Source organism: Mus musculus, chromosome 18, assembly GCF_000001635.26.
Source record: "Mus musculus strain C57BL/6J chromosome 18, GRCm38.p6 C57BL/6J".
In the NCBI taxonomy this organism is placed as follows: Eukaryota; Metazoa; Chordata; class Mammalia; order Rodentia; family Muridae; genus Mus; species Mus musculus.
Genome location: NC_000084.6, coordinates 14,646,663 through 14,666,646, shown reverse-complemented (window position 1 = coordinate 14,666,646; position 19,984 = coordinate 14,646,663). Strand labels below are relative to the sequence as shown.

At 43.6% G+C, this 19,984-nt stretch overlaps 1 protein-coding gene and 1 non-coding gene across 7 annotated transcripts in view; both read left to right on the top strand.

Annotated features, from left to right (window-relative positions):
- Ss18 (SS18, nBAF chromatin remodeling complex subunit) overlaps positions 1-19,984 on the top strand; it is a 58,791-nt gene that overhangs the window by 17,773 nt on the left and 21,034 nt on the right. For 3 of the 6 annotated variants that reach the window (XM_006525948.3, NM_001161369.1, NM_009280.2), the window contains exons 4-5: positions 11,467-11,620; positions 15,403-15,624. In XM_006525948.3, the coding sequence (XP_006526011.1) occupies positions 11,467-11,620; positions 15,403-15,624 (376 nt within the window). The remainder of the gene's footprint in view (positions 1-11,466; positions 11,621-15,402; positions 15,625-19,984) is intronic. The other 3 variants (XM_030250469.1, NM_001161371.1, NM_001161370.1) reach the window with 1 other exon arrangement.
- On the top strand, positions 18,717-18,880 carry Gm24924. Its single transcript, XR_003952721.1, has one exon. It is a non-coding gene; the product is annotated as a U1 spliceosomal RNA (small nuclear RNA).

Sequence of the window (19,984 nt, the reverse complement as noted above, 5' to 3'; positions counted from 1 at the left end):
CACCCACTCACCCACTCCCACCTCCCACCTCCCCGCTCTTGATTCCCCTAACAGGGGCAGCTATTGAACCTTCATAGGACCAAGAACTTTTCCTCCCATTGATGCCTGACAAGGCCATCCTCTCCTACATAAGCAGCTGGAGCCATGTGTACTCCTTGGTTGGTGGCTTAGTCCTGGGAGTTCTGGGGTTCTGGGGGGGTACTGGTTGGTTGATATTGTTGTTCTTCCTATGAGGTTGCAAACCTCTTCAACTCCTTCAGTCCTTTCTCTAACTCCTGTATTGGGGACCCCGTGCTCAGTCCACTGGTTGGCTGTGAGCATCCACCTCTGTATTTGTAAAACACTGGCAGAGCTTCTCAGGAGAAAGCTATATCAGGCTCCTGTCATCATGCACTTCTTGGCATCCACAATAGTGTCTGGGTTTGGTGACTGTTTATGGGATGGATCCTCAGGTGGAGCAGTCTCTGGATGGCCTTTCCTTCAGTCTCTGCTCTACACTTTGTCTCCATATTTGCTCTTGTGAGTATTTTGTTCTCCTTCTAAGAAGGACTGAAGCATTCACACTTTTGTCTTCCTTCTTCTCGAGCATCATGTGGTCTATGAATTGTATCTTGGGTATTCCAAGCTTTTGGGCTCATTTCCACTTATCAATGAGTGCATACCCTGTGTATTCTTATACGAGTGAGTTGCCTCACTCAGGATGATATTTTCTAGATCCATCCATTTGCCTGCAAATTTCATGAATTCATCCCTTTTAATACCTGAGTAGTACTCCATTGTGTAAATACCACATTTTCTGTATCCATTCCTCTGTTGAGGGACATCTGGATTCTTTCCAGCTTCTGGCTATTATAAATAAGGCTGCTATGAACATAGTGGAGCATGTGCCCTTATTACCGGTTGGAACATCTTCTGGGTATATGCCCAGGAGATGTATTACAGGATCCTCCAGTAGTACTATGTCCAATTTCCTGAGGAACTGCTAAACTGATTTCCAGAGTGGTTGTGCCAGCTTGCAATTAATGTAGCTATTTTTATAAGTACAATAAGTAAAGTAAAAGAACGTGCAGTATCGTAGCGCATTCTGAACATTTCAGTGTGTGTGTTGCCATGTCACATGAAGATTGCAGTGTGTGTGTGTTGCCATGTCACATGAAGATTGCAGTGTGTGTGTTACCGTGTTACATGAAGATTGCAGTGTTGTGTGTCTGTTGGCATGTCACATGAAGATTGCAGTGTGTGTGTTGCCATGTTACATGAAGATTGCAGTGTTGTGTGTCTGTTGGCATGTCACATGACGATTGCAGTGTGTGAGTTGCTTTGTCACACCTATTGATCTTCTCATTCCCTCTGCTGTTGTGAAGTGAATCCAGGGTCAATACTCTGATGTTTCACCTGCGCTTGCTTTTGTGTCTGTCTGTGTGTGTTTGTGTGCACGTGTGTATGTGCCAGGGTGTGTGTGAGACGGTCAGGACAACCTTGGGTGTAAGTTCTCTAGGCTGTCTAGCCTGTGAGTTTCTGGGGTTCTCCCATCTCTGCCTCACAGCTCCCCATGGGATGGACCGATGCTTATGCTATGTATCCGGCTCTCATGTGAGTTCTCTTCTAGCATGGCAGTCTTTATTTGGCCTTGCCTTTCCACACCATCTCTACCTTGTTTAATTTGGCATTTAAATGAAAGGCTTAAACACATTCTTGTCTGAAGTTATGGAACAGAGCCCTAAGTATGAATATTAAGTCATGTCATCTGTCGACAAAATACTATTTTTCCTGACATACTTATTCTTTGACTTCCTAATTTCTCTATTTAAATTATGTGTGTTATCGGTGTATGCATGTGTAAGAACTGGTGCCCATGGAGTCCACAGGGGGAGTTGGATTGCCTAACACGAGTGTGGAAGCTGAACGTGGGCTCTCTTCAGGAACAGTAGCCTTAACCACTGAGCCATCTCTTCTGCTCACTCCTGTTAGTTTTTAATCTTACCTTCTTCGAGTGCTCAGCTCATGGCATGACCGTACATCCGTTCTCTTGTTTCTTCTCAGTGCACACAGTTCTTCAGGGAGGGTTCCTTTATGCTTCTACTTAACTGTGCTCTTTAATTTCTCTCTAGAAATAGACGGATTCCAAATAAGGAGTTTCTTGCCTGAGTGTGAGACAGCACTCTAGCTTCCATTAGACACGACCATTTGCATATTCAACAGGCCTTTCAGCAGTATGACAAAAACAAACAAGAACCTTGTGACTGTTGTGTGACAGACTTCCTGGGGAGACATGGCGCACACATCCCTTCACCCCTAGAAAGGTAGCCCATGGCAGACCAAAGTATGGCTGTGGTAAACTAGTGTTTTATTGGGGTTACTTATGGGAATATGGGTGGATGGGGTTCCTTGCGGGAGCAGAAACGACTCAGAATACCTGGATCACTAAAGCCCACCCCAGCGTGGGTGACAGCTCACAAAGCTGGGGAACCTGGGGCTCACTCTCGCCGGCAGACAGCCCCACAGGTCGGAGAGCTTCCTTTCCAGGTGCTCAGTTGTTCTGAGTTCTTGTGAGCAGCTCACCTGGTTTTTGTTTTGTTTTGTTCTTTAATGGAGCTGGCTGTGTTCTGCTCTGTTCAGGCCGCTGCTTTATCCTTCCAGTTCTGTGTGCTGTCTCAGTCTTCCGTACAGCTGTTTTGGGACGGACTCTTCCTAGTCTTCACTGCGCATAAATTCTTGGGGAGGGCTGTGTATTAGATTCAGTACAGATTAAAACATCAGTATGTGCCTGATCTTCTGGGCGAGGGTTTTTGTTTTGTTTGTTAGCATAAAAAAGAAACACTAGAAAGATTGATTTTATTCTTTCAAAAATGTAAAACAAAGAATTTTACATGCCTTAAATGTTTATAGCCAAATGGCTTAAATGTGTATTTGATATAGAACAATATGTACTATTTTAGAAATACTGCGTGTATTAAAAATACATTTTAAGCAGCAGATGAGATTACTAGCTTTGCTCAATTAGGGACAGCTCTGCAAGGAAGTTGTTCTGTGTCTGTGGGCACTGATCTCTCTGTTCACGTGCTCGAAATGCTAATGTCACAGGCAGCATTCTACCAACAGGCTGCTGATTTGTCACATCTATTTAAGATCTATATGATGCCGCCTGGACTTTTATCTATTAAATTCAGAAGCCTGTACAATTGAACCTAGATATTCTTTGCATATTGGCTGTACATTTCTGTGAATAGTGTGTGTGTGTGTGTGTGTGTGTTGTCAGCATAGGTATAAAATATAGTCAAAGTACCTCTAATGGAACCTAAAGATTATCCTTTTGACTTTAATTGGAAATACTATTTCAGTATTCCAGTAGTAAGAAATTAATAACCTTCTGTTTTGTTTTTTAATTGAATGCATGTGTGCTGTGTGTGTTCACATGTATGTGCTTGTTGTGTGTGGAGGCCAGAGGTTGACGTCTGGCATTTTCCCCAGTTGCTCTAGGTGGTACTTTTTGTGGCGGGTGTCTTACATAGCCTGGTCCTCCCTGGTTTCCTTAGGCTCCTCGGCAGCCAGCCCCAGGGACCTTGTGGGTCTGCCACCACTCACTTTCTCCTCCCAAGGTTTGCATGCGTGCTGAGATCAGGAGTCAGGTGTTCATGTTCGTGTGACACGCACATTACGCACTGAATCGGCTCCAGCCCCAGCCCCTCTTAACATTTGGACAAGTACACAAAAGTCTTCGTAGAAAGCTGTCTACTGAAGCATTGCTTATATAAATAAAACCAACAAACAGAAGCAAGGGTCAGTATTGAGGATGACTTCAACAAATACATACAACTGTTTAGTAGAGTTTTACTCTTGAATAAAGTTAATTTGTATAATAATAAAGAATAATGTGTATAGAATTTTTAAAACTACAGAATGGTTCTACCCTGCTTTCAAATATTCAACAAATATTTATTTAAGTCTGTTTTGTTTCAATAAATGTATATGCTAAGCTTTTAGATTTCCTAATTGTATTTGTATATCACGCTTATAAATGCATCACTTTTGTAATATAAACAAATTGATAGATGTAAAAATAATATAAAGAATGAATATAGTTGTGCTAGTTATTTTTGTTGCTATGGACAGAATACCCAAACAAACACCTTACGGATTAAAGATTTGCTCTGGCCACAAGCTTTCAGAAAGCGGCGTGTAATGGCCACCTAGCCCCACTGCTTTCCAGCAGTCTAGAATGAACATGGTGGAGGATGGCCCTGGAAAGAAGTGCTTCACCTCCTGGCAATCGGGAAACCAAGAGAATTAACAGGGAGGAAACTGGGCCAAGGTAGACCCTTCACAGGCCTGGACCAAGTGACCAGCTCCTTCCAGCTCCTTCCCATGGTCCCTTGCTTCAGTGCTTCCAACAGTCCACTCAAAATGTAAACCTGTGGACGAATCAGTGGATTAAAGTTGGTAGGTCAGAAACTCCGTGATGTGATAGTTTCAGGAAGGAATTCCAGAGACACCCAAAGGGTGGTTTGCATTTTCCTGGGCTCCCCTCGAGCAGTCAGGTTGACCTTCGGGGCTAACTGCCTCACATGCTCTCTTTCATTTCCTTAACGTGTGGTATACCTGTAGCTTGCTGGTGAGCATTTGATGGTCTCATATTTACAAGGCCACGAGTTAGATTCTAGCATTTGCATATAAAACCATATACATCCTTAAGTACTTGGGCCTGGAGAGGTGAAGCAGTAGTAAGAAAGCTTGCTGTGTAAGCATGGGGCCTTAGTGACTTTTCTATTGCTGTGATAAGACACCATGACCAAGGCAACTCATAAAAGAGTTTATTGGGCTAGAGTCCATGGTCGGGAGCATGGCGGCTGGCAGGCAGGCACTGGAACAGTAGCTGAGAACTCACAGCAGAGAAAACTAGTTGGGGTGGCATGGACTTGGGATGCCTAAAGCTCGCCCCAGTGACACACCTCCTCCAGGAAGGTCCTACCTAATTATTCTCCAACTGCTCACCAACTGGAACAAAGATTCAATGTATAGGTTTGCTTTCTTACTTAAAATTAAGTGATGGTGGTACCTGTTACTCCAATACTTGCGAGGCTCACTTAGGAGAAGCCTAGGTTCTGTGACAACCTGGCCTACAATAGTAGACCCAATTTCAGTTTAACGGACTGAGAATGGCTGTTCAGTAATGAGTATGTTGGAGTTGGATAAACTCAGGTTGTCAATTTGTTATGTAGGAAATACTTGCTCTCATGAATGAGAAAGTGTGAGTTGATTGAGAACCTGGTACTAAATCTGGCGAGTATCCAGGTAGTGGACTAAGCCCGAAGCACCCCTGCCCCCACTGAGACTTGAGCCCCAGGGAGTCTGGAGAATGCCCCCTAACAAATAGAAGTGGGAGCATTAGCTATGGATATGGAAGGTCACCCAGTCAGGTCTTGTGGTTAGCACTGAGGTTTTTTGAACTAGCTTTCTAGCCCAGGGGTTAAGATGAATCAGTTTTGAGAATTAATTGGGGACACCTAACTCCTGCAGAAATTCAATACGGGTCATGTCATGATGGCATGCATCCTGAGATTTCTTTTTTTTTTTTTTAATTAGGTATTTTCCTCGTTTACATTTCCAATGCTATCCCAAAAGTCCCCCATACCCACCTCCCCAATCCCCTACCCACCCACTCCCCCGCATCCTGAGATTTCTGTGAGAATGAATTACCAGGAGAGGAGACCTTCCTAAGCTGTTTGAGGTCGATGTGTGTGGGTATATGATATATAATGAATATGTGTGCGCACATGTGCATATTCATCACGTGTGTGCTGTGTGTGCATTTACCTTTGAGAGACTGAATTAGGGCTGGAAGGTAAGGTGAGCAAACATGCCCCCGTAAGGCTGCGGGCCCCGGTGAGGCTGCGGGCCCCGGTGAGGCTGCGGGCCCCGGTGAGGCTGCGGGCCCCCGTAAGGCTGCGGGCCCCGGTGAGGCTGCGGGCCTCCGTGCATGACCAGCTAAGGCTCTTGTTTGTGTAGCTTTTACCAGCTTTAGGCATGTTAAGTGTACATGTCTCCTTTTTTTGGTTTTGATTCTTAGGTTTCTCTGTCATTTTAGTGCCTCCTTGTGGGAGCTTTATTAATGCCAGTTATACTACAACTGAGGAAGCTAAGGATTTTGTTTGTAGTTCTGTGTTTGTAGTCTAAAAGAGATATTGAAAGTAATTTGATATAATGATGTATAGCTTTATGGAAAACTATGAAATTTTTGAGCTCATTAGTTAATTGAAAATATATTGTTTATAATATGTCTGGCTGTAGCAAGTAGTGCTTTTGAAGTGTCAGTGAACAAAACAGCCAGAAATTCCCACTCTCTAGGGTCTGTCTTCCATCAGGCAAGGCAGGCGCAGTAAAAGATCCTTGCGGGTGTTGAAAAGTGGTGGGCTGTGGCAAGGAAAGGCAGAGAGCAGGAGAGGTGTACTTGGGTACTGGGGGTTGCAGGATGGTATATGCATAGTCAAAGAGCTGCACATCTTTGAGAAGGGGACCTGGGAACAGAGTAAGGAGGCACGTCTACAGAGGATTGCTTCGAGGACTATTCTTAGGACCTGGGTTTCTCTTCTGAAAGTTGAGAAGTTGTTCTAACGGGACCCTGTGCAGACTCAGGAGGCAGCTGTTAAACCAGAGATGTGGCAGTAGCCATACCCGGATAGAAGTCCAGGAGGTGTAGACGTGGGTACATCCCAGGTTAGAATAGAGGCCAGCGGGGATGAGAGAGGCGTTGGGGTGGCCTCGCCATTTTCAGGGTAGAACTGGCTTCATGAGACTTGAGCATGGGAGTTGATGAGGCCTTTGCATCTGTGGCATTTCCAGGAGAGGTGAAGGGACGGTGCAGGTAGGAGGAGGGCTGGTGTAAGTGTGCTGTGAGCATGCTCAGAGCCCTAGCAGGGCTCTGCTCAGTGAAAGGCCTAGAATCTAGGCTTCATAATCATTTCTCAAATATTTATCAAGTTGATACTGGATGACTGGAAGCCCCGACAGTTAGCGAGTAATACAGTGGTGGCTCTCACCCCTATTTAAGCTACTGCCGAGTAGAATTGACAGACAGTGAGCACTGACATGGGAATTAGAAGGGAGCTAAGCAGTGGAACGGAGAGGTTCCTGGGAGTAGACAGTGTGGCCAGTTATTCTCATGCCGGGAAAGGGAGCAGGTAAAGTGTCCTTTTACATGTCATTCATACACAGTAACGCCATCCCTTGAAGGGTATAGGTGACTTTACTACTCGTCAGAACAATGCTCTCATCCCCAGAGTTTCTAGTGTCCCATTCTTGGCTAGTTTCTAATTCTTTGACCTTTTTGTAATTGACTGTAGGAGTTTTAAAAATAAGAACTGAACCAATGCTGGGCTTCAAACCCAGGACCCTATAAGTCTTTGTTATCTGTGTTTCTCTTACATGCACTTATTACACTTTGAAATTTGCCATGGTCTGCTTGAAACATCATTGCATGAATAGTTCTGATGTAAATGTTTCTCTTCCTGTATCAAGGTTATGAAGGTATGCCTGCATTTCCTTCATTTATTCAACAGGTGGGGGATGTGGCTTAGTGGCAGCTGACCAGCACGCATGAGGTCCTAGGTCGAGTTTCTGGTAGGGACAAAAAGGAAGGTTTATCCACAGATCACATCCATCAGCACCACTTACTGGAAAGTGTTAACTGCCCACTGACTGTCACCTGCGGGTCTCTTCCTGTACGCGTGAGTTCTCCATTACAGCCAACATCTAGGCTCTTGTTCTGGTTTGCTTGTCTGTCTTTGCACCAAGCACATGCTTTTATTATTGTAGTTAGCCTTCCTGTTTGCTAGTAATTGTTCTTAAGATTGCCCTGGATACTCCAAATCTTTCACGTGTCCATATAGATGTTAGACTTTCTGGGACAAGTGTTTCATGTCACCTGTAGGTTGAAACCCATTATCCTTAAGCATTGAGCGAAGGTGGCACATCCTTCCGTGACAGGCTTCTTTCCCAACAGTGTTCCCTTCAGATAGCGCACATCTCTTCTCGAGATAAGTGCCGCCGTCAGGTGGCAGATTAGCCGGTGACGGATTCACGCACTCTGTATGTGTGCTCTGTCTGCATCCATGAGGAAGCAGTGATGCGCGTCCCTTCCCCAGTTTGTTGTTGTTTTTTTTTTTCTATTTTGCTTCTGACATTAATTTGCTAGTTGGTTTATTTTACTATCAGTGTTAGGTAAATATTTTTGTCTATCTCTTAAACTGTGGGGGCAAGAGTGCTTTCACCAATATGATAGTGTTGTAAAGTTTTGTTAAGTTTTATTTGGTTGTGAATGGTTATTTTATATGTAAGTGGGAGCTGTGGGGCCGTGGTGTGCTGTGGGATCGGAGGACACTGGGGGTGGCTCTCTCCTTCTAACTTAAATGGCTTCTTGGGGTCACTCTCTGGTCGTCAGACTTGTATTTTGGGGCTCAAGCCCCCTTAGCTGCCGAGCCACCTGGCCAGGTCAACTCCTGTTCTTAATTGCTGTTATGTAGACGTATTAAGTTTATCAGAGCCTTCTCTTCATGAGAGCTCTGTAGACTTCACTCTGATTCGCTGCACTGTGTCATTTTCACAGGTCATGCCCTGACCCTCATCCCTGGAGTGACATTGCTTATGTTACTCTGGACTTGATTTGCCTCTGTTTTTGTGCAGTGGTTTTAGTGTCTGAAAACATGTCCTGTAGCCTTTCTTCCTGAAGTATCTTTGTCAAGGAGTAATGGGCTCATAAAGAATTGGTACCTGCTCTCCTTATTTTCGATTTCTGAAAGGTTACATATGAATTTCTATTTTTTTCTTTTTATTTATTCCTAAGTGACTTAGACATAAAACTACAATAAAAGCTCATGAGGAGATTTCTTCAGGAAAGGTTTAAATCGTGGATGGTGGTTTTTGCTTTGCTTTGGTTTGCTTTGTTTTGTTTTGGTTTTGGTTTTGGTTTTGGTTTTTCAAGACAGAGTTTCACTGTGCAGCCCTGGCTATGCTACAGCTAGCTCTGTAGACCAGGCGGGCTGAACTCAGAGATCTGGATCAAGAGTGCCTGGAAAAAAAGAAAAAAGTTCTTTTCTTTTTTTAACAGAGAAATTTTTACATTTGCCTCCCTCCTTTCTTCCTTTCTTGGTGCTGGGACAGCCCAGGGCTTGCCTTGTGTTAGTTGCCCTAGTGCACACGTGTAAAACTGGAGCCATGTCATGGCCTCTTCTGTGCAGCCTTTCTCCTTTGCTGACCTTCAGGCATCCCTATGACTGTGTTTCTGTGTGGCCAAATAGTACCCCACTTTATGATCGTCCATTGTTTGTTTATCACTTGGGGGTTCTTCTGAGGGACTCCCTGAGTGAGTGCTTTATCTACACATTGTGCCAAGACTGTGTGTGTTCAGCCCTGGAATATGTACAGGAGTTGGAGTTACCAGATTTAGTGTTACCTCCGTGTTAAGCTTGTTGAGTGGTGACGACATTTGCCATGGCGCCTGTATCCTCAGCAGGACGTGTGGGTTTCTGTCCGTCTAGTTTTTACTGTGATAGTGTTACAGCCATCCTGCTGCTGTTGGACATTACTTCCTGTTTTTCCTAGTGCCCTGTGGTTTTAACCGAACGTCAGACGTTGTGGCTAAGCAAAAGCAGTACACATCGGTGTTGTTTTCTTCCAAAGGGAGCCATTTGCCTTTGGTGTTGAAATACCCAGAGATTACCTTAAGTTGAGTGAGGCTCAGGTTAGACTTGCTAAGGCTGATCTATTAAGTATGACGCTAGTCTCAGAGGAGATTGTGACCTCTCCAGCGAGCTCGAGCTTCATGAGAACCCCTGTGACTTTGGGCCTGCCCCAGCAGTCAGTCACCTTCCAGCCATCTGCGTCACTGTCACCTCCTGGCTACTGTTTCCCTGCTTCACGTGGATCTTCTGAACTTTTATTCTTAAATTTTCTTTTTTTCTGGTTGTCAGAGATTCCAAAGAACTCTAGCTTTCTACTGGGCTCAACCTCTGAGCTCAACACAGTCAAAGAAAAGTCCAAGGTCTAGCGTATGGTCTTGCATTTATTTGACCCCTCTTTCTGAAAGGGTAGCTTTCAATTCATTCTCCCAAACTTGCTTTGTAGAGCCTTCAGATTGTGTCTTGTTTTGTTTGCTCATTTGTGTTTCCCAGCACTTATTAGCTCTCATTAGCAGGAGAGTTTGTTTGTTATACCTTGTAATGATGATAGTGATTCGAGATGAATTGGAGATTGAATTACAATCAGATTGGAATTGAGGTATGTAATTAAAAGTGAGATGTATGATTTGGTGGTTTTTTTCTTTTTAAATCAGAACTAAATTGTTGTCTATAAAGGTAGACAAAGACCTGAAGATGAGATTTAAAAATTCTAAAGGTTAGTGATTTACTGGATTTGCTAATAAAGAGGTTAAAGGTTGTAATTTTTTTTCTACGTGCTGTTGGCTGAAGAACAGTGTGTCTGTCTTCTGTGTGCTGCTGTATTCACATCTGGAAAGCTACATAGTAACTATAGGTGGTAAATGTGAGGAACTGCTGGACTGGACATTACCATAAGGTCTGGAAGGAAAGGGCAGGGCAGATAGATGTGTGGATTATAACTGAGTACATACGTGTGTGCGCGCGTGTGTGTATTTATTTATATATATGCATATATGTGCCTTCAGGCTGAAATGAGGATTTAGAGAGAAACTAACCAGCTATTTTCCTTTTCCCCCATAAGAAGGGAGACAGGTGTTGAAGGTGTGTTTGTGTGCAGGCACATGCATGCGCATGTGTGTATGTGTATGTATGTGTGTGCGTGCACTCTCATGTGCATGTCCTTTCACTCTTTTGTGAACTCTCAGGTTTCGTGAGTATTTTCATTAGGATTGTCAAAGTTTAGAGGCCCCTGTTTAGAGGCTACCTGTAACATTCCCACCCTGTAGTAGTGACTAGCACAGAGCTATTGAGCCAAGCTGCCAGCTCCTATTTAAAGCATTCTCCCAGTCCCGGAACTTACCCTCTTGACAGAGTTCTCTGAGACTTCTTGTTCCTTTGATGTATTTTGCTGCTTTTATCTCCTTTGCAGGTAAAAATCTACTATTAGTAAACATCTAGATATCTTCATAAGGAAAGGACACTTTGTTTTTTAAATGTAACTTAAATAACAACAATAGACACATTAGAGATCATAAATAAAGTTTGTATAGCCTGTTAGAAAATTTCTTTCCCTGTGAGATTTTATAAGTTAAAACACACTTTAACTGTAGTCTGCTTTCCAAGGCACTGAAGTTATGAGGGATATTAAATATGATATTAATAAATGCATCATTGAAATGCATCGGAAGACACTGAAATGGATTTATTGTTTTGTTTATATCCAGTTTAGTAATATAGACAGCAGTGATTCTATATGAATCTTTCATACATTATTCTGCCGTTCCTCTTGTTTGACTAAGCTGTCTTCTTTCAGCCGCCCACACAGACTATGCCAATGGGTCCTGGAGGGATGAGTCAGAGTGGCCCTCCACCCCCTCCCCGCTCTCACAACATGCCTTCAGATGGAATGGTGGGTGGGGGCCCTCCTGCACCACACATGCAGAACCAGATGAACGGCCAGATGCCTGGTAAGTTTTTCTCCTCTAAGACATTAACACCAGAGTTGCTTAGCAACTGGAACGACATGGGGGCTCCGGGGATACTAGATTGTTGATGACAAAACTGCTTTGAATGCCCCCGAGTACAGGCTCGCTTCGAGTTTGTTAGCTACAGAGCGACGTGACCTGTATTCAGTGTTTATCAGGCTGCCCTTGGGCTTTGATGTAGCTGACACACGGCATTCCTCTGATGAACAGAACTGGCTAAATTTAGTCTGTCTGAAACTATGCAATACAGTCGGCTTTAGAAGCTTTTGGGGGGAAAGGGATTGTGCCATTGCTTAAGAATTAAAACCTGTTCATGAAAAGTACCATAATGTTTATTTACCTGAAAATACATTGATCTCAGAAGTAGGGACACTGCAAAACCACATGGGGACAGGAACAGAATTGCCCCTGAAGTGCCTAGGGTATTTAGTATTTCCTTGCAGATATTCCTGAAGCCAAATCAAGATTGTTATTAGTACATATGTTTATAGGTTATGGCTAATCTGAAGTTGAATTAGAAGCAGTATTAAAAGCAGAAGGCTAATGTAAGCTTTCTTAACACCGAGTCCTTCCCTTTACCTGCCTGGCGGTAACAGCAGAACACTGACCTGCTCAGGCCATTGGGTGTTTATCTGGTTACCTTTAAAACTATTGTTTTTTATAATAGATAGTCCATAGCATAGGTTTTGATAAAGTGTACTCTTCCTTTAATATGATCATATTTTTACGTTCTGGGGCCAAAGATTATTTTCATTAGCCAGAAAGCAAAGAGCACTGTTCAATTACCAATAGAGTAAATTAACATAGCAGAACCATTTTATTATTAGCCTGATAATTGAAATGTCCAGCATAGTCTCTTACTTGGCTGGCTGTGCCTTTGGTTGCATTGGTGTCCAAGGAGGACGGACATACTAAAAGAATCCAAGGGAGAGCACTGAGCCACGAGATAAGGTAGGCTGCTTTAGAAGATCGGTGTGCAGCTGCTAATGCTGGCGGTAAATGGTGTTTCTGTCACTCATCTGTTTCCTGCTAAGGTTCGCACAGGATGGAGGGATGAGTCAGAGTGGCCCCACACAGCATGGAGAGAGGGGTATACACAGACTACGTTTTAGGTTCCGGTTAGGCTGTAGTAGAGGGAAAGTTGCTTGCCAAGTTCATGTCTGGCTCTTAGGACAGCAGCTTTAGAACTGGGACACTGTGAGGTTGTGTGGTTTAGAACATTAGCCTGCTCTCCAGATTACAGTGAGGCCTAAGACCAACGAGACCTCTGAGAATCAAATAAGTACTTTTAACTTGACATACTGGTTCACCTATAAAGCATTATGTAATAGAGATATGTTCTTTTTATTAAAAGTGTTAAATGCTGCTTCTTATGTATGTGGCTGTGTCCGGAAGTCAGGGAGGTTTCGGGGTCTCTGTCCGTCTTGTTCCTACTGTAGCTGTGTGCTCAGGCCTGCTGGAAAACTGCTTTTTCCTGCTAAGCCACCTCTCACACCCTAAGATTAAAGAGCGAAGATTATCAACTAATGAGGAGATTGTCTGCACTACTGCAGAGCTTCTAAAGCAATCTCTAAATACCCATTACTGTCTTAAAAGTACAGAGTTTACTCTTTGGTGTAAGAGAATTTGGAAGGCCAATAGCATATATTTCCTTCCATGAGTTTAATTTCCTAGCATAGTTTTTGTAGTTCATTTATATCACCTTGATTTTAGTGTCACTTACATCATTTGATCTTGGCTAAAAAAATCAATCACAGCTTTTTTTTCCCTTTGAATTAAATTTATCAAAAAGAAATTTATCATTACTGGTTTGTTTTTTGTTAAGCCTAGAAGGTAAATCTCCGTGCCCGTGGAACCAAAATCAAAGACATAGAAGTCCGTCCCTCAACCCCTTGCCTCTCCAAATGCTTGGGTCTGGGTCTGGGGAGAAAGAAAAGGGGCTCGTGTAGATTTTGGTTTCCTCCCTCCCTCCCTCCCTCCCTCCCTCCCTCCCTCCCTCCCTCCCTCCTTCCCTCCCTCCGTCCCTCCCTCCTTCCCTCCCTCCGTCCCTCCTTCCCTCCCTCCGTCCCTCCTTCCCTCCCTCCCTCCCTCTGTCCCTTTTTTCCTTCCTCCCTAAAGGAAACACCCTTTACATAAGCTCTTCCTTCAGTGTCTGGAGAACTGTCTCATTCTCTTGGTGGCCATGCTGCATCCTTTTTTTTTTTAAATAAAAATGTTTTCCCTGTGTTTGTCTGTCTGTCTGTCTGGACTGTGTGTGTGTGGTGCCCGGGGAAGCCAGGAAAGGGTGTAGGATCCCTTGGGACTTTAGTTACCAACAGTCATGAGTCGTGGTGGGTTCTGGGAATCAAACCCAGTGTTCCGGGAGGAGCCGCCTCTCCAGTCTCACATCCTTCTTGGTGGATGTCTCTAGTCTATATGCCATTTCCTGGTGACAGAAATGAAGCTTAAAGTCTTTTGGTATGCCTATGCACATGCATATATTTTTGCATCCATACATCTGTGTACCCCAAAACTTTGTACCTGTATGTTCCTAGAAGTTAAAGTGTTGGATCCTAACTACATTTTAAGCTAGGTGTAGTGGTGCGTGCCTGTACTCCCAACACCTGAGGTGGAGGCTCAGGAGTCCATACTCACCCTTTACTGCATTGTGACTTTGAGGCCAGTCTGCTACAGAATATTTGTGTCATCAAACCAAACCAAAACCAGGACATTTTAAAATTTGCCTGTCATTGCAAATTGTTTCATATGAAACAGTACTTGCTTAGATTTGCATTCCTTCAGCTGTGTATGAAAGTGATTCTTCATAATGTGCTGGGTCAGAGGTTTGAGGCAGGGTCCCCCTGAACCTAGGCCTCACTGACTGGGCTAGACTAGCTGACCAGCAAGCCCAGGGACTACAGGAGTGTGCTGTCTCCCCCTGCATTTTACATACATCCCAGTGAGCCAAACCCAGCCCCTCATGCCTCATGGTTAGCACTTTACCAATTGAGCCAGGTCCTCAACTTCTACTTTAGGTTTTTCTGTTATGTTCAAACTTGCTTTTATGGAGTTAAGTGCATCCATCTAACATGGCTCTGAGCTTCCAAGCGTACTCAAGGCCTTCCCTTTCCAGCATTGTTTCCAAAGTCCTCATGCTTGAAGTTAGTTTTTATGCTTTGTTTTTCTTTTAATATTTAATTCTTCACTAATTAATTAGTTAATTAATTTGTTCACTTTATCCCAATATCCAGTCCCCTTCTTCTCCCAGTCTCCCCCTCTCTCCTTCCCTTCTCTGGGGAGGGGAGTTTTTTATACATATGAAATTAGTTGTAGGGAAGGAATGAGGTAGGGACCTTACTGGATGCTTTTTCCAGCTGTCCCCGCCCTCTCCGAGAACTCTCTGTCTGTGGCCCATAGATATAAATGCTACCGTTATTGTTTACTTCTAACTATTTTATGTATTTGGCATATTTTTACACTCTGTGCTTCAGTGACCTGTTGATTCAGTTGCTTGTGTCTGCTACTACTTCACAGTACTGCTCTGTGAGTCTTCGCTGTCCTAGCAAGCTTGGGTCCCTTCCTGTTCCACCATCAGTTTCCTCATCACTAACCTGGGAAACTGACAACATGTACCTGATCAGAGTTAGTTCCCATTTAAGCTGTTTGCTTATTTCCTGTTGATTAATTACTCAGTTTGTTGCTTAGACTGTTAGTTCCGTAATGAAAAACAGACTTGTACCATGCACCTCCGTAACTCTGTCCATTCTGACCATTTCTCTTTGAAGGGCCTAACCATATGCCAATGCAGGGACCTGGACCCAGTCAGCTCAGCATGACAAACAGCTCCATGAATATGCCTTCAAGTAGCCATGGCTCCATGGGAGGTTACAACCATTCTGTGCCGTCATCCCAGAGCATGCCCGTGCAGAACCAGATGACAATGAGTCAGGGGCAGCCAATGGGAAACTATGGTCCCAGACCAAACATGAATATGCAACCAAATCAAGGTAACTGTCCACAGCACTCCTGTCCCTCTCTTCCCCAGCTCCAGCTCCTTCACACCCCTGCTCCCGACTCAGGATCGCTTTCTTCTTATTATTGGGGGGTAGCCCACGGGTAGCTCATCACTCAGGTGTAGGGATTCCTTGTGGGATCTTCTCTGTGCATATTGCCATTTCACCTGGCATTGTCATGCTGCTCCTGTTTAGGCAACTGTTTTTTGTTTCTGTTTTTGTTTTAAAGATTTATTTATTGTTATATGTAAGTACACTGTAGCTGTCTTCAGACGCACCCAAAGAGGGCCTCGGATCTCATTGCGGATGGTTGTGAGCCACCATGTGGTTGCTGGGATTTGAACAGGCTCTTACCGGCTGAGCCATCTCACCAGCCCCTTAGGCAACTGTTTTACTGAGGTTTCATAGGTACGTTTTCCCTGTGTGTCTAGTAGACACTGTCCGTCACCAGCTACCCTAGGTGTCTGGCTCTTACAGCCAAGCTGGTATGAAGGGGGGGCTTCTTAAGACACGTTTCTACTCTGTAGCTGAGGCTGGCCCACACTTGGGGAAGTTCTGCCTCAGCGTCTCCATTGCTGCGATAGCAAGGGGAAGCCCAGAACTGAACGTTTATGTTTTCCTTGAGTCGAATGTCTATTTGTTTTGGTCATTTGAGGCAGCCTCTGTCTTAAGTGTCAACTGAGTCACAGCTGTGCACATGAGAGACAACGTTGAGTTGAAGCTGCCCCGAGTCTTTTTGTGTTTGTAAATTAAATTGCACTTGGTTTGCCTTTTGCACCTTTTATTTGGGGTTCTGTGTTGGATTGTTTCTTAATGCTGGCCACTGGGTAAGTTACCTAAGCAAGCGGGCACACCATCTGCCCTCACAAGCAAGCTCGCCAGCCTTGTTCTCTTTCACTTGCTGGGGAACTTCTGGTAACTCCAGATGGCTTTTCTGGTGTTTGAGGCAGGGAAGGGTTTGCCTTCCAGTGTTTAGTGGGGGTGCCTCTGCACCCCTAGCTAGCTACTTAGCATGGAGTGCACTACAGTTTATTAGTAGCATAGTGAAGTTGTTACCATGGTTCTCTTTTAAGTAAATAATATCTAAAAGCCGGTAAGTGGCGCTCTGTTCTGCTAATTGCTTTGTTTAAGCATTTGGCACGTTACCACCGTAAAACTATCTCACTATAAAATGTAGTGAGCCTCAAATTTGATTGATACAAAAAAAAAAAATCAGATCACTCAGAGGAAGTTGGCTTGTGTTAAAATTATTTATGATCAAATATTATAATTTCAAAATACAAGTACAGTTATGTAATTTGGATTAGAGGTGCTCACCTTACCTGGGACCCATTGAATCAGAAGCTGATTTGACAAATGAAAGTCACATTAAAAAATTGTTTTGTTTGTTCATCATAAAACCTTTTTTAGATAGTTTTTATAACAGTAAGCCATATTTAAATATTTTCCCTGTGTAGACGGCAGAGATCATAGCACACGGCATTGCAGGTGGCCCCTTTTTAGGAAGCTTAAAAAGTTCTAAAGATGAAAGGGAACTGTTTTTGCATTTTCACCTCTTAAAAATTTCTTTCAGGACCAAAAGTTCAGTCCTTGGTACTGCCCCGCCCCAAGTCTCAGATTTAATAAAGGTTTCTTTAATGCTTTTGTTTGCATTGTAAATGGCAAAAATCCTTGGACGGGCCTCATATTTTAACATTTATCTCTGTATTAAGAAACACTGAAAAAAATACTTAAAAGTAGTTGTATTGTTTTCTACTGGGGGCTGTTTTTTGTTGTTGTTGTTAATGTTTTCCTGCATGGATGCCTGTGCACATGTGTATGTCTGCTACCTTTGGAGGTCAGAAGGGGGCATCCCCAGGAATAGAGTTAGTGGACGATTGTGGGTCACCATGTTGATGCTGGGAGCCAAACCCAGTTCCTCTGTAAGAACAAGTGCTCGTAACCACTGAGCCACCTTTCCAGCCCCTAGTTGTTCATTTCGAGATACAGTTTGGTTGTGTAACCTAGTTGGCCTTCCTCAGCCTGGTTAATTCTGGGATGACAGTCATGTGCCACCATTTTTTTTATTAACAGGGCTTTTGAGTCATGGAAACTAAATATTCTAGGAATGTGAAATTCTAAGATGCAGCTTATGGTTAGTAGTCAGGAGCGTAGCTCACTGGTAGGATGAGCTCTCAGTGCGTTCAACACCGTGGGTTTGAGAAAAGGGACGAAGGAAGGGTTTGTCAAGTGACCCATCACAATTGAAAAAAATAACAGCTTCGAGTTCTGTGGCAATTAACTAGTGCATTGTATCATTTGCTAATGTGTTTGTATTCCTGCATAATGGTACTTTTATAAACTGACTGTTTATGTTATAGTTTTCTCTTCTTGCTGGGGATGTACCCACAAGTACACACCTACCACACAAGTGCACACCTACCACACAAGTATTCTACCAGCGAGCTACACCTCTCACCTACCCGCAACCCCAGAACGGCAGTAGGTTCCTAACAGGAACACTGCAGGGAGAGTCTAAATGCATTCATTCTGGTAGTGTTTAAACTCATTTCCCTCCACTCACTTGTAAATTGAAAGAATTCTGCCGCCCCTTCTCATCTTTCTACTTTGAATGTGATATTAAAGGGAAAAAATACTCTCCAATTTCTTTTATTGTAATTTTACTTATTCATATGAAATAAATCTAACGTGTAGAAATTTTACTCACTTTTATCTTTTAGGTTGTTTAAGAAGTAGAGAGTGAGTTTGTTAGCTTACACCACTGGGGCTGATGTAGTCAGGCCATGCAGTAGAGTGAGGCAGAGTGGTCGGATGTGGAATCCTTGGACTTTAAGGTGCTGGGTTCCATTACGCTATTTCCATGTATGTGTTTCCTTACGCCTTTTCTAGCTTGTCCACCTGCCTGCCTGTGCCCAGATCGCCCCTTTAGCTCCTGCTCAACACGTACTCTAGTCCTCTCCCTTACAGCAGCTCCAGCTCCCTCGCATGCTCCCCTTGCTAGTGGGCCTCACCAGTAAAAACTGGCTTTAGCTTTTGAGTAGTTTGTGAGAAAGTTTGAAAGTTAGAAAGATAGTAACACATTGTTGATACTTACCTGGCAGGGGAGATACCATGATCACGAAGGTGGTTTTCCCAGGGCGAGGCTTATCCATTGCACTCCGGATGTGCTGACCCCTGCGATTTCCCCAAATGCGGGAAACTCGACTGCATAATTTGTGGTAGTGGGGGACTGCGTTCGTGCTCTCCCCTGTTAAAAAAAAAAAAAAAGAAAGAAAGAAAAGAAAAGAAACTTGTTAAAATACACCACAGCATCTGCCTCAGTGTTAGCTGCAGAGGCTGAGCAGCTCACTACAGCCTGGGAGTATGAACCAGCCTGAGCAAGACTCTGTAAAACAAATTGACCCCGTTATATTTACTAGTTATACTTTTGTATATTTGTGTTATTGAAATGCATATTAGCAGCAGTTGGCTTTTAAACAGGTTATATGTGGTAGTATCCATATATATGTGATAGTATCTAAGTGCCTCTATATATGTGATAGTATCCATCCATGGACATGGGATAGTATCCATTGGATATGTGATGGCACTGTGATTGGTATCTACTCTCAGTTTGTTGAGTATTGCTCATCTAGAAGTTGAGAAAGTAGATTTTTTTTCAACTCAGTTATTAAACTATAATTTTAGCAAAATACTCTCCTCTGTGCTGTCTTCGAGCAAATTTTAGTATTGAACTTGTGGCACACCACAGTCTAAGTATAAGACATCTCAGTATCTGCCTCCCCGTCTTAATTCAGTCTTGTCCAGGTGAGGGTCTTCCGTCGTCCCTTGGAGCCTTTACGGTTAGAGCCGTGTGCCCGTGTATACACCTGCATGGAGCGAGGTGCGGTAGAACTGAAAGCCAAAGAGGCCGGAAGAGGGGCTTCTCTGTTCACAGCCTGATCCCTGATGCACAGCAGACTGCTTGGGGTCATGCACGTCTGTTTCCTTAATGACTAGGAATTGGAACTAAATGTCATGTCATAATCTGGAAAGATGTTTAATCAAGCAAAAACCCACAAATGAGAACAGAAAAGCCTCTGGAAATGGCCCACAGTTGTATTTGCTAGAAGCAGTGTATTATTCATTCACAAACATTAAGTGTAGCTCGCTTTACTTAACAGAAATGAAACGTCAGCTGTAAAGAGTTCCACAATTGTTTTGCGTTAAGAATGTGCTTCAAGAGCTCTATGAACGTAAGTCTTAGGACTTAGATTTAAGCTTCGAGCTTGGGGCTTTTGATAAATTGATTCAAATTCTTAAAGATTAAGTGAAGTAGGCCAGTGTGACTGCGTGGTGGCTACACACCCCGGAG